The 14,712-nt window shown below is 44.3% G+C and overlaps 1 protein-coding gene across 3 annotated transcripts; it reads right to left on the minus strand.

The window, feature by feature from the left end:
* Window positions 1-506: 506 nt before the first annotated feature.
* On the minus strand, window positions 507-13,230 carry C7H10orf143 (chromosome 7 C10orf143 homolog). Of its 3 annotated transcripts, none has more exons than XM_040563092.1 (4): window positions 13,106-13,230; window positions 9,168-9,308; window positions 8,989-9,054; window positions 507-1,300 (listed from the first exon to the last, which is right to left on the minus strand). In XM_040563092.1, exons 1-4 carry the CDS (start codon window positions 13,178-13,180, stop codon window positions 1,235-1,237), a joined length of 348 nt encoding a protein of 115 aa, XP_040419026.1. In that variant the 5' UTR covers window positions 13,181-13,230; the 3' UTR covers window positions 507-1,234. The 3 variants fall into 3 exon arrangements, with proteins under 3 accessions (XP_040419026.1, XP_040419027.1, XP_040419028.1); XM_040563093.1 differs by having other exon boundaries at window positions 507-5,522; XM_040563094.1 differs by lacking the exon at window positions 507-1,300 and adding an exon at window positions 5,586-7,406.
* Window positions 13,231-14,712: the final 1,482 nt, after the last annotated feature.

A 14,712-nucleotide genomic window follows, 5' to 3' on the forward strand; every position in this document is an offset into this window, starting at 1 on the left:
AAAGTGCGCTACCAACTGAAGCAATGCGTAAAAAGTGGCGGGGGGGGGGGGGGGGGGATTTGCTTCAAAACCACACTACTGCGAAGCAAAACGATAATCTAACCAAAGCAGTGGTAGTCTAAGGAGATCAGAGCTCAGGCTCACGAAGGTACCTAGGCACCTACGTTTTGACTCGAATCCACAGGAACTTAGGTCTGATCCTAAGGTGTTCCAATTAGTTGAGGAAAAACAAAATCTGGAAATGCAGATGGAGAAGATCAGTTGAAAAGTATTAATGTTTAACTCCCTATTAAACCAAGCCTGTAGAGGAATTACTTGTTGCAAAGTATTGATTCTGCATATCATTCGTATATCTGGCCCATGAGGGGGAAAAACCATGCGGGCTATACTGCTCAAATGAAACTCCATATAAAATAAACCACAAACAGGTTTTATTTACCTTTATACCTGAGTGCCTGCAGAACGCAGTTCAATTATTAATGGAATAACAAAATCAGTCAGTTTCATACTGTAGCCAAAGTGGTGTTTAATGCTGCTGCTTTTTTGAGTAACAATTTACAAAATACAAAGATAAAAATATTATATAATCAAATTTTAATCTGAATTAAAAAGACCATATGCTTATTTTACTATATACATGTAAATAAAGTAGCACTTGGGTTATCTTGTGTACAAACCACAGAATTAAGAAATATAAAGAGTATATAATATTTATCAATCAACCAAAATTTCAGTTATACAAGGTGAAGAAAGTCTTACAAAAATAGTTTTGAGGTTCTACTGCTGATTTTACACAAATCTGCCTTAAAGAAATATTTACCTGTCCCAAACTGTATGGCATTCAGCTGCACCTCTTACAGTAACTTCATGATTCTGACTGACAACAAATCTTGAAACGAATTACAAATACAGTACATCTATTAAAAAAAAAAATCACCACAAAACACTCCCCACACGCACACTGTTACAACTCTTCAATATATCAAACTATTTCAATTGCAGTTCGTTTTCATCATGGCTGATTTATAAATGCATTCCTTACCACGTTAGAAGGCACGGAGGAAGGAATCGCATCCTGGCCTAAAGAGTCTCTTTAAGGTTCATGCAGAGGAGCGTGCATCCCAGGTGTGAAAACAATCATGGATGTCCACGAGGTTTCTGAACAGCTTGCCATGTTTCTAGTCAGCTGGAAATACCAGTTAACAGTGCAGCAGGAATAAGTCTAGCAGCCATTTCACAAGGACCAAAGGAAGCAGGCCCAAGGATATTCAGCAGGTGCTGCTCTGCCCCCAGTGAAGAGCTTGCAGAGAAAAATCAGCATCGCAAAGTGAGCAACATCTGTTATTTCATTTCTGGATACTTTACACACAATATAACTAAAATTTACATCTATCCAGAATACTTTATTGACAGTAGCATTCCCAGAAAAGTAAGTAAAAATCTCAAGGGTTTTTTTAGCATTTACAGCCTCATGCAAAAAGGAAGAATGCAGAACACTGAAAAAAAGAGACGGTGCAATTACCCTTCTGCATCCTACCTTGAACTGCAATTCCCAGAGGTTTATTTTTATTTTTTAAATTCTCTGCAAACTCAAGAAAAACAGAAAAGCGGGAGCTGCTATTTTTAACAAATACTAGGTAGAGTATCCTTATACTGTACAAATTAAGTGTGACTACACAAAAAAATTTAAACTCAAGTCTAACAGGAATTACTTCTTAAATAGTGAGGACACCGATGTTTAATAAGAAAGGAAAAGTCAAATAGCACATTCGCCTGATGCCTGGCACGTTTTTGTATTGATAAACAAGCGTGAAGACAAAAATATCACTGGAAACTATCAGCATTTTCCTAATTTTTGTGATACCTGATGGTCAAGACTTAGCTATGAGGCAAAAAAGAATGCCCACAACAGAACGTGGCATAAAACACTGTTTTTCTATTTGTAAAAAGTGTTTCTATTCAATACATGCCCTGTTTCTTAGACTCTTCCCATGTGGCTGTCTGCTACTAGTCACTGGAGCATACAGGAGATTGAGCTGGGTGTTCCCAGCTGACCCAGTCTGGTGCTGTTGCAGTTAAATAACTAGGGAAAATTATCCTGGAAATTGAAATGGTAAGGAAGCAAGGATTAAAACACTTGTCAAATCTGAAGGAACAGAAAGATACAGATAGGCTTTCTCATAAATCTTTGCTAAGGAAGGCAGGCATTACATTTCTGTATCAAGAAGTACTTTGTGTACTCATTCTTTCATCACAAACTGTGTTATAATGCAGCAAAGATGGTAATGACCAAGTGTTTTTTCATTCCTTTTCAATACTGATGTATTTTATTTACAACACTCACTATAACTACACGGCTGATAATTGGGATAGACTGAAAATGAAGGGAGCTTCCACTAGGTGGTCTACATCTAAATCCATTTGTAGAGTTCATTCTCCAAACAGATGAAATTGCCAGGGCAACAAAGTTTTTTATTTTATTTAAATATTACTAGAGAATTGATCTGACATATTATTGTGCTCCTGGAGAATGTAAAAGGCTATAGTTAAACCAACAAACAAAAACCCCTACTTGTGACCCTACATTTTACTCAAGTTTACTTTCTATAGCATAGCATTTAGAGATTCAAAATGTACTCATGAATAACATAACCCCTAATCAATTAGATTTGATGTGAACTGCAGCCTTACGTTTCTAACAGTGTAAAGAAAGTACAACAGGCCACGGTCACGCTGCAGGTTACAGAGGAAAAAAACAGTATAAAGTTCTCCTATTTTCTAGAGCTGTATAGATGCAGTAATCTCCACGGACAGACCTGAGAGTCACCGTGGACAGTGTAATAAAATACCTGTGCGGTGCACAGCAACAATGAGAAGGCTGATATGAAAAAATTACATTAAAATCGAACAGTAGTATGACTTCATCAGGCCTCTGTAATGCAGCCAGGAACTATGACCAATTCCCTGATTTATGTACGGTGAGACTTTACAAAAAACAAGCTACCGCCACTCTGAAAGGTGAAGAATTAAAAAGAACATGACAAAAACTACAAGGATCATAAGGAAAACCACTTGGTTCTCATCTTACCATATTCTATAGCAGATTAAAATACGGTTAAGTTTAAAGCAACAGAAGAAACAGAGGCACTAGTATCTGTGAATTCTTAACATGATGAAATTTGAATTATTTAAACAGAAAACACTCTTTTGGTTTGATGATACACAGAAATATTCCCTGTGTTTTAAACATGCTGGCGTAATTATTTGCTCTTTTATATTCCAGCAGAAAATTTTTCCATCAAAGAGTCCAAGTGTACTTTTGATACTCTTGTCTTCAGATACCTTGAATTTTGACTATGCGCTGTTCTGCTAATTGTTGCTTGCCAAACATTTAGTCAATGAAGCATAACAGGTTTTGAGTCATTTTGCAGAAATTAAACTTTTAGGTACCTTTTAGCCTTTTACATTTAGGTAGCTATTTCAACTTTTACAGCACAGAAACTGATACTTAGGCAACTTTTTTCTTGGCTGCTATTATTACCAGGATTTTTAAAAATAAAAACTGGAAAATTGTGTAAAAATGAACTGCCCTCCAAATATGATCTAGTTATCTTAGTATTAATAACATGTAATTTCAGAGCAAACAGTGTCTTTAGAAAACATTTCATATTCCTATTTTGTATTAGTTGATAAACTCTGGTAACACTATATGGAATGTGCTCATGCACTTCTATCGTTTCGAGAGAGAATATGTTCCTTTCCAGCTTGGATGGATACTATTGCTTGGATCGACCTGTATTGGGAGTTGGAGAGTTCAGGATGAGCTTCTTACCTTCAACAAACAGGGCCAATACAATTTTTAAACCCACTGTGTTTCTTAGTGATGTGATCTTTGAACAGATTGTTCTGCTTCTGTGGCTGAAGAAGATTTTGAGGCTTTTGAAAGAATTTGCACTTTGCAAAGATTTATTTTCAATGGATCTAAAATTTATATTGGCTTGGAAGAAATTTATTATTTCCTAACAAAACGCTTTGGATACCAATTTACTGCAGCTCTGCTTAACAGACTTATTCCCTCGTTTTTAACTTAATTGAATTCAATATTTAGGAAGAATATCTTCGTAATAAGAGTCAACTCAGCGCTAGCTACAACTCCACCCACAATATGGGAAGCATTCTAAGACTGTGGAAAGCTTCGTCTAAGCACTTCACAGTATGATAAACCCCGCTGGGAAAGTAACGTTTAAAAGCCTGTCACTAGATCTTCGCAACTTTGGAGCTACCATTTTAATTTGCACTGCCTAATGTCTGCTCTCAAACCAGGAGGGGCCAACCGCCGTTCTCCCTGCGATACCTGTTTCGGGCTGAACTCTGCCCAAAGGCTCAGTGGCAGCAGGGCACGGCTATGGCTCAGCAGTTCTCCAGACAGCGGAGATTGCTTTCTGCATGAGCTTTGGCAGGTCACAGCAATTTCCCTCTAATGCAGAGGGTTAACGTGCTGCTGCTCGGTTCTGAGATTTAGGACCTGAAGCAGCCACTGAAGTGTCATATCCAAGCAGGACAACTCAGAGACTAAAAGGAGACTCAGGACAACTTAAGAGACTAAAAATCTGAATGTGTTAAAAAATTACATAGCCCTACATACTGCCAAAATGTAGAGGAAATTATTTGTGGCCAGCCAATAAAGTCACGTTGGATAACAAGCTCAAACTTCTCAAACAGATTTGTTCTAATATTACCATAACTGCAAAGGAGGAGTCCGAGTGTCAAATGGTATCTTCAGCAACTTTGAGAGAACTGCCTAGATCTAAAATACCATCCATCTTTGCATTATAGTGTTGTTCAAATAATACTGATTTTTCTTTTAGATAGGTACCTGTCCCATTCACAAACTACACTCGTTACAAAGCAGATGTTTAGTGTGTACGAAAGGTTCCTGAACTGGATGCATACTTTGGATTTTAACGTAACATTAAGTTTCAATAGGACTTTTACTGGCCTTCGCATAGCTGCAAAGCTCTCTGTCTAAAACTGAAGTCCTCCCGTTTCTGCCTGCTTACACAGAGCTGAGCTAAAAACTCAGTCCCTGTACCACCGTAAACACAAGGACCACCTCCCAAGAGTATCAGAGAAAGTGCCCAAGACAGACAGTAAAATATCTTGTATCAGCATGATCTTTGATCCAGTCCCAGGTGAAGACTGGGCCAAAGACTAAATGAGCTTACCTACCCTAAAAAGTTAAATCAAATATATATTTTTGGTACCTACTGAGCTACCTTAAAAGCAGAAGCATTTTTTCAAGTGTAAAAACAATGACATCCGCAACTGTACACGGGAAAGGTAACGCGTACAGCAAACTGCTGTATGCTGAATACCACGCCCAAATCCACGCCGTGAGGGAAGGTACAGATATCCAGCTGTACAGTGTTCACAGGGGCGTCTTTAGCATTTAAAAAGTAAAGCAGTGTTGCTGAGCTGCAGTCTCTCAATCCCTAGAAGCCCAGGATATGATTGAAGTGTCCCTGAAATGACAAAATTTCACGTCACTAAATATTATCAAAAAGCGAAGTTGTGTCTCAGGATGCATTTTCAAACTTTATTGTAAAAGAAAGCGACAGTTCCACTAACAGCACCACAATGTTCCCTTTTTTCCTGAAGAACTAGGGTCAACTAAAAACATCAAGAGTATACAAGAGTACAGACAATTTTAGCATCATGCTTGCATATAGAACACCAGATACCTTATTCTATTTAACAATCAGATGTTTAAAGCTTTTGCAAATAGAACGGAAATTTAGTTTTGGGGTGGCAATTTCTACTTTAAACTTAAATTCACATTGGTTTATATCACATTGTGTTTGCTTAAATAATGTACTCAAGTTAATACTTTCACAGCAAAGAGCTTCATCTCTAGTTACTCTGTAGCACAGAAAACTCTTGGGAATGATGATGTTCTTCTCACCCCTAAAACCCTGCCTACCTTCCTTCTTTCCTGCGTAACACTTCACCTAAATAGTCACTGACACATCAGTCCAAAGAAAGGTTAAATATTTGCAGCTAGCAAAGAAGTACTCTTTACTCAAATTGTGTTAAACTTCATGGCACATAGGGTAAAACACAGCATTAAATGAGTTCAGTAAAGCTGGTGTTAGTGAAGTTCCTCCGATGATGACCAATTAGCGTTATAAATATTGGATTTTTTGACACAAAATACAATGCTGATAAGACTACCCACAACCACGTAAAATGGTCTCAACCCAGTATGCTTCGTGTTTGCCATACTCCAGTTTGGATGTTTTAATGTTTTTGAATTTCCCTACCACCGGCAGAATACAATTTCTTAGAGGATTTTAACGTTATTATTATGAAAAAAATTACAACGCGATTTATCTTGCTACCTGTGGGCTCCTCGTTTACGTTTGCTTCAGCTGTTGTGAGGGACTTCCGTGATGCATCTCAACCTCTGTGACAATCTGATCTTCCTGAGCTGAATTTTAACTCTGACGAAAGTTATCTGAGCTCAAATCAGATTACTACACGTTGTACTCGTAATATAAGCTTTTTATTATTTTAAGAATAAAGATCATTTACTAATATAATTCCTACTAAATTTATCAAAATATAACTGTATTATCCGTTGTGGTACTGGCCACAAGTAAGGGATCATCTGAAGAGAACAGAGCTAACAAATCCATACGGTCAGTTCATCACCAGGAGTTAGAGGGCTTAGGGCTGAGTTATGCTGTGAATGCAGGGACACTCGCGTGAGCCCCTTGTATCAGGATGGCGTTAGGAGCTCAGCACAACGTGAATTCAGCTACACTCTAACACAGTTCCAGCTGCTCTAGGCCCGTCTTTGTGTGGCAGTCAGTGCAAACCAACAAACTCTGCTGACTGGAACTGGGAGCCACAGAGAATCCCCCCTCTCTGCAAAAGCAAGCCAGCAGTGCAAAAGCAGTCAGGTTTTTCTTTCATCCGCAGATTGTTCCAGGCCCATGACTCAAATAATAGAGAAGTGAATATATATGCTAGCTTGCTTATTCCATTACCAAACACTGCATCTTACTACTTAAACTCTAATTTGTATTTGACATTATGCAACAGATAGGGATAAACTTTTTCCCCACTACAGGGAAAATCACGGAAATCAGAATTTCATAGAATTCAGTCATATTTTAAATCACCCTGCTTTAAGCAAAGCAGTTTCTGTTTCAACTCAATGACACGAGGCTAATTTAGCAAGAAGTCTAGCAAGCAGCTACGCAAGGGCTCCAGATTTGAATAACACCAACTTGAGCTGCTATTTTGCCAGCGCAGGACAGTTCGTAGGAAAATTCTTTACTTCTGAGATTCCAGTTCTCACTCAGTAGTTGGCAAATTGTTTTCCTTGGTTCTTACAGCTGAAGCTGAAAAGCATTTAAAAGCGAACAGGTCGTCCACTATACCCAAACTTCAGAAAATGAACGTTTGTTGAAGAGGTGAATTATACGAACCCAGGTAACTTAGGGTGTATTTGATTTCAAGTTCATTACTACACCAGAGGAACAAAACGTCAAGCTACTCTGACATGTTTCTACTTAAACCAGGAATGGTCTTACTTGGAATTACGATATTTATACTCATGGTACATGAAAGCGGTGTTAATTTTCCAAAATTCAGTGTTTAACAGTAGAGAAGAATTTTACAAACTCTGATGTTGGCATTGTAGTTCTGTAAGGTAACAAAACTGACTTCTAACGTGCCAGTTTGGGTTTTAATCCCAACATCTTCTTTACGGTCTCCATGCCCCCAAAGAAGGTGATGTACCTGAAAAGCTCAAGCGGTAGTTCACATATTTGGTCATACTGATTTCTGCTCATAATAATTACTCCCGAAGTCAGGGAGTCAGTTTAAAAGACAAGCAGAAGTAAGGTAACACAGTAAACACCTTTTCAGTTACAACTTCTGATTTATGACAGAAACCTCAGTCTCGCAGCATTCAATGGAAACTCCGCCACCAGCTCCATCAGACTGAAGATTCTGCTACGAACATTCAGCCTTTTGGAAGAAACGCATGGCACCCTCCCAAACCTCTTATTATGGGCTCTCTAAGGAATCCTGTGTGTTCAAAAGCTACTCAACTTTTGAGTAGCTCCCATACGCTTAAGAGACTTCCAAAACTTTGGTTAGAAAATTTATACGAAGAATGAAACTGCAGGAATGCTACAACCTCCTTCGCTGCTCACTGCTCCCAGCCCTTCCCTCTTGTGGGTTTCGTCGTTTACACATGGTAAAAAAGAAAGTGGTTAAGATCACCATCATCGTAGCGGGAGATCCTTGTGCTCCTGGTGCACTATTACGGCATGCTCTTTGTGCCAAATCACAGCCGTGACTCCTGCCTACACAAACACCAAAGCTGGTTTCGGCCAGCTTACTCTGGATATCAAGACAGCTCAGAAGTCAGCACTATTCGGCTGTCCAAACACTCGCATTGTTTTCCAGAAAAGTCAAGCTGTCTGCAGCAAGCTCTGATGGTTACTGCTTCGTTAGCTAGCGTGTTTAAAACTAGGTCTAGTACACCGACAGGGCAATGCTTTCAGGCGAGGTCTACTGTTTGGAAAGGAAATATCCAATTAGAGGAAAAAATATGACAGAGAATGGGATTCCTGAGTGTTTTATTATGATTCAGTATATCAAGGAAGATATAAAAATGGGGTAGAGGAAGTTGTTCGTTACTGTTTGCTTCTGTTACTTCCTAAACTCTGCTTTTTAGAGAGAATTTGAAAAATGTGTTTGCTGCCTCCGTATTTTCCAACTGCTGCTGCACACATATTAGTTTGTACTCTGCTGGCATACCTGAGAAACGCTAAATCAATCTGCCTTCTTTTATTTACATGCTTTATTCCTGAGAAATGTAATTGTGGTTTTTATTAACTTTATGTTTTATGGATCTAATGCTTAAGAACAAGTCTATCTTTTATGCCACAGAAAGAAGGTTAATACACTTACAGATTCTCCAGCAATACATCTCGGGCAAGGCTGGGCAGTACCTCTGCTTCCCTGGTTTTCAAAAATCTAATTAACAAAAACACGTACAAAACCATAAAAAAGCAATTATTTGCGATTTTATTATAAAACTTATTTTAAACGTGCTCTAGGAATAGATATTGTTGACGGTGTAAACATACCATAGAATTTGGCTTTGTCTTTGTATCCCACGGACCGCAGCCAGAGGAGAGTTTCTGTTTGGAATCCAGCTCCATAGCACAGTCAATGAGGCGAGCATTGGCCGCATTTGGAAAGGTTTCTAACAGCTTGCACACTCGCTTCTGCAAGAATCAAAAGCAATATTTACATATCTTTGCAAGGCATAGGACATTGAGTGCCAGGCCGCAGGATTTCATTGTTTCTGACTGATAGGCGCCTCGCATTCATTTGGAGGCCCGCTAAGTACAGTAAGTCAGGAAAATGCAGCCTGTCGGGGGCTAGGCCAACACAAAAACTTTGTGTTTAACACCGTGTCATGCAGGATGAGCAGGGAAACAGACATCTCACCAAACATCTCTGCGACTCAGCTTCAGAAACCGGGGATAAATTGCCACTGGGAAGAGAGGCTACGTCACCCTTCAGTCATGTATAATTTAGGATGGGGCTTATCAAAGGAGCAGATCACGGGAAGTTCTGTGAAACGGCTAATTAAATCGAGGAAGCGGAAGGAAAACCCCGAAGCCAAGTCAGACAGCTACGAAGACACAGTTTGTAATGAGCTCTCTGCGCCTCTTTCCGCAAGCTGCCCCCTTTTGCAGCTTCCCCCTGCCACACAAACACTGACCGTCCTGCTTCCCACCTGGACCATTCATTCCCTAGGATTTCTGCATTTCCTGCACCAAAAGCACTCCGCCTGAGCGGGCTGTCCGGGCCAGGGCTGTCTTCTGCACAGATCTCAGCACCCCCGGGCAAGGCCAGAGGCCAGGGGCGATGCCGCTTCGCTACCGTCAGAGGCACGCTGGGAGCTGAGAGCGTTGAGGTGCCGGGTGCGGGAGGCCCCGATCGGAAACCTCGAGAAGGGCGCCCTCGGCCCAGCAACGGGGGCACGACCCGACCCCCGGGGGCTCCTAAAATCGTGGCTGCATCTTAACGGCCTACCGAGCAGCTTCGGAACCGACACAGACATCTCGGGGCCCGACTCTGCCTCAACTCCTCGGAGATGCGCACGCGTTTGAGATGCTTTCCTAACGCCTTTCTGAACAAACTTTGTTTAAGGAATAACAATATTCGATCTCTTTCACAAGCACATGATTTCACAGGCAAGAGCTGCGTTGCCGCAGAACTAGCAGACTACTGAAGCATGGAAACTAAATTTAAAAATTTGAATACGTTATGTAAAAATAAAATGGATCGATACAACGGGAACCTCGGCGGAAAACAGTTGAAACGAGAACACTACCAAGGAATAGAGGATATTGGGACGGGATGTAAATCAGAAAGTGAAATATGTATTGTACTAAGAAAGTGAATAATATAATAACAAAAAGTCTGACAAGGTCCTCTAAAGGCAGACCGCCTTCCGCTGGGAAAACATTCTCTTCCCTTTGTTGCTGCACAGCTCGTCCTTTATTAAAAGCGACGGCGCGGTGGAACAGCAGCAGAGCTGGCAAGATGTGGGAGATGAAGGCGAGGAGGAAAAAATGATGTACTGCCACGTATCAGAAGAAATTTGGCTTATTAAAAATAAATTCAAAGTATTGTTTTTGGGGGGTTTAAGATATTTAGCATCAGTGACAGGAATCCAGCATACAGAGGAGCTGCCTGACAATCTTATCGTACCGATGCCAAGACAATTTGGGGAAGTTTCTAGCAGAGGCTGGCTTCAGGGAAGGCTTCACCCTCCGGAATTCTCTCGTAGGAAAGAAACAATCAATACATCAGTCCTGCCTGCGAACAGACCACGTTTAGAGCGGGACTCAAAGAGCCCGTGATTAACAAGGATCAACGAGCGAGCTAGGCAAAAGGCAAGCGAGGATTTCGTCAAAATGACTGATTTTGTTAGGGAGCGTGGGCTACATCTCCAGCTTGGAAACAGCGTTTAGGACAAGCAGCAGCACTTCACATCATGTCCCCGAACAGGCAGAAAAGAGCTATACCCGCAGAGGAGATGCTCTAACCCTCTTCCAGCTGGCAAGGCCCGCAAGCACACACGTGTTTTCACTGCTGCTGGAAGGATAAAGGCCTCACTGAGATGCTGCTTTTCAGAAACAGACACCGAACCGGCGCAAAACCCAGCTGTGTACAAATACCTATCCCAAACGCAACTGAAGATGTTTTTAAGAAAGTCCTCACAAGTGATGACTGGTTTGTTTGCCAAACTTTTGGAAACCTGACTAGCTTCTGTGTTGTGTTTCCTAAACAGCTGTCCTCCAGGTATGAAAACGGGTCTCCACCCAGCTTGGCTTCATGTGCGTTTCGCTCCCCTGGGTACCTTTATGGGAAGGACAATGGTGGCAGTGTGTGGATGCTCCCTCCCCACCATACAGACCCAGCGTCCCAGTGAAAGAGACGCAGGTGGCTCCGTTTGGGAAAGTAGAAGGAATGCGAGGTCCGTGCAGGTCCCTGTTTGTTGTCCAGTCCAAGCCAGAACACACCACGTGCACAGCCCTAACCTAGAAAACCTTGTCTCCTTCCTTCAGTCACAGAACATCCCGATCTGGGACCCACAAGGATCACTGAGTCCAACTCCTGGCTCCACACAGGACCACCCACAAATCAGACCACGTGTGAGAGCGTTGTCCAAACGCTCCTTGAACGCCGGCAGCTCAGTGCCGTGCCCATGTCCCTGGGGGGCCTGTCCCAGTGCCCGACCACCTCTGGGTGCAGAACCTTTCCCTAAGCCCCATCCTGAGCCTCCCCTGTCCCAGCTCCATGCCGTTCCCTCGGGTCCTGTCCTCAGAGAACAGACCAGTAAAGGCCTCTAAAAAGCACAACTCCATCACGTCTCCTCTGCGCTGCTCTACGCAGGAACGCACTGAACTGGCACGAGGAAAGTTCTCTCTTTAAAGCCGCCTTGCAGAGCTTGGCGCAGGCGTTCTGCTACCTACGAGGTGCAGCTGCAGTTGCGGGCTGCTCTCTGTTGTGGCGGTTTGAGGGGATTTCACCTCATCTCACCTCGTTAATCCTGCCAGCTCAGCAGGAAGGGACCTGGGGGTGCTGGTGACAGCGGGCTCCACGTGAGGCAGCAGCGTGCCCTGGCAGCCAAGAGGGCAAACCACATTTTGGGCTGTATCAAACACAGCGTGGCCAGGCGGTCAAGAGAGGCGACTCCCACCAATACTCAGTGTTGGCAGAGCCCCTCCTTGAATACCGGGTGCAGTTCTGGTCTCCGTGATAAAAGAAGGATGCTGAGGTCGTTGAAAGCATCCAGAGGAGAGCAACGAGGCTGGTAAAAGGGATGGAAAGCATGACCTGGAAAGTATGGAAAGCATGAGGAGAGGCTTCCTAGTGAGGTGGTTGGTGCCCTGTGCCTGTCAGAGTTCAAGAGGCAAGGCCCTCGATAATTTTGGTTAGCCTGGTCAGGCTGTTGGACTCGGTGATCTTTGTGGGTCCCCTCCAGCTGAACCGCTCTGTTCTGCCATCCTGTGGGGCCTTCCTTAGAGGGCACACTGCGACCCCTGCACCCGAAGAAAGCTGTCATTCGTCTCCCTAACCTCAAGAGCAGGAGAAGCGCTTTCTTTTCCGTGCAGCGCAGTCAGAGCCTGTAAGCTCCCGGCACACAAGCCGTCCTTATCTAGAAGCGGTTATTTCCCGACAGGCGAGGCCGGCCCTGGCCGTGCGAGCACTGCGCTGCCCGCAGGAGGCCGCTCGCCAGCAGCCCCGGGACGCGCTTCTCGTGGAGCCCCGCGGCCCGTCAGCAGAGCCCGGCGGCGGCTCTCCCCGGGGGGACTCGGCCGGGCCGAGCGCAACCCCCGGACCCCCGCCGCCAGGGGCCGCCGGCTCCCCCCGGCCCCGCGGGGCCGCTTCCTGGCGGCGGGGCCGAGCGCGGCCCCGGGGCGCTGCCCCCCGGCCCCGGCCCCGGCCCCGGCCGCGGCCCCGGCCCCTGCCCGGCCCCGGCCCCGGCCCCGGCCCCACTCACTCGCGGCGGCTCCCCCGGCTCCGCAGCGCCCGGCGGCCCCCGGCGGCCCAGCGCGGGCAGCGACAGCGCCTCCATGGCGGCGGGGCCACCGCAGCCCCCGGGCGCTGCCGTCCGCCCGCCGGGGCGGAGCCGGGCCGGGGCCGGGCCTGGGGCCAGAGGCGGCCGGGAGCGGGGCCGGGGCCGGGCCCGGGGCCGGGGCCGAGGCGGGCGCCCCCGTGAGGCGTGCTGCCCCGCCGGGCACGGGCCCTGCCGGGCCCCAGGCGTTACCACGGGAAAGTTTTTGAGTAAAAGTTGGGCAAAAATTGCAGCTGGCCCTCCTGCATCGGGGGATCCTGATAAATCCCGCCATAAATCCTGCCATTCGTGGGCCGAGTGCTGCTTTGTGTTTCACTTCGGGTGTCCTCGGGTGCTGACAGCATTAAGGCAAAAGGGAAATGTTACCGAGACCTTCGTGGCCTCACGTATGCGCAGCCCGATTTCTGTGCCTCCGAGCGGTGGGGCTGCCAGGGCATCAAAGCACAAAACCCGCGGGGAAGCGCGGCTGAGGCTGCTCCGCTGCGTGGGCTGCAAGCACGGAGCTTCAGAGCTGACAGTAGATAGAAAAAATAAAAATAAAAATAAAAATAAAAATAAAAATAAAGGAGACTTCCCAGGGAGGACTAAAAAGCCTTACTCCGTTTATTTGCAGCCTAAAGCCAGTCTCTTGCAGCCTGCCCAGTACAGCTGTATAACTTCAGCCATGCTGTGGCGTACAGCAGGAGGGGCGCTCTGCAGCCTAACTGCATGCTCCAGGTCTCACTCCTGTGACTGATTTTATATATATATATATATATTTTTTTTTCTTTTTCTTTCCCCGAGTTTTTCTGCCTCTTCCCTGCTTTTCAGCGCACACGGGAGGATATAACCACAGACAACACCACATTTTTTGCATTAACAAATAATCCAGACAGCTGTGTGAGCTGAAGGAACCGTTCTGCCTCCCTTTGCAGCGTGTCTGCCTGGGAGAACACCGCGTCCTCCTCACCAAAAGCTCCTCCAAGGTGGCTTTACCATTACTGTGACAGGGGATGCTTTTGGCTGCTTATATGGTACATCGCTGTTGTTCTAAGCCTTGGAGAAAGAAAATCAGTCTAAAGCAGCATGATTTTATTTCTTTTAGTAGCTGAACATTCAACCACGCTCCAAACTCTGGCCAAACTGGACAGCGAAGTGTCTGGTAGCAAGCGAACCGTACCTTTCATACGGCCGCACCACAGCCGGCCTACTCAGTACACGGCACAGTAACCAGGACAGCATCTCTCTGGTTGTTATTACTTCTGAAGTGTTTCACCAATACTCATTTAACAAAATTTCTGATTACTATTTTTATCCTTATTTTACAATTAAATTAATTTTTTTAATTAAATTTATTTTTTAAAATTTTTTTTTTTAAAAAGTTATTTTTCTTTCATCTCAGCGTGATGTAGATCTTATGTTGACCAAACTGACATGGAGTTTATTTAGACATGATAGTATTAATATTTTCAATCATGTAGTCATAGAATCACAGAATCATGGAATCACAGAATCGTTAAAGTTGGAAAAGCCCTCCAGGATCATCTGGTCCA

Source organism: Cygnus olor, chromosome 7, assembly GCF_009769625.2.
Source record: "Cygnus olor isolate bCygOlo1 chromosome 7, bCygOlo1.pri.v2, whole genome shotgun sequence".
NCBI lineage: Eukaryota > Metazoa > Chordata > Aves > Anseriformes > Anatidae > Cygnus > Cygnus olor.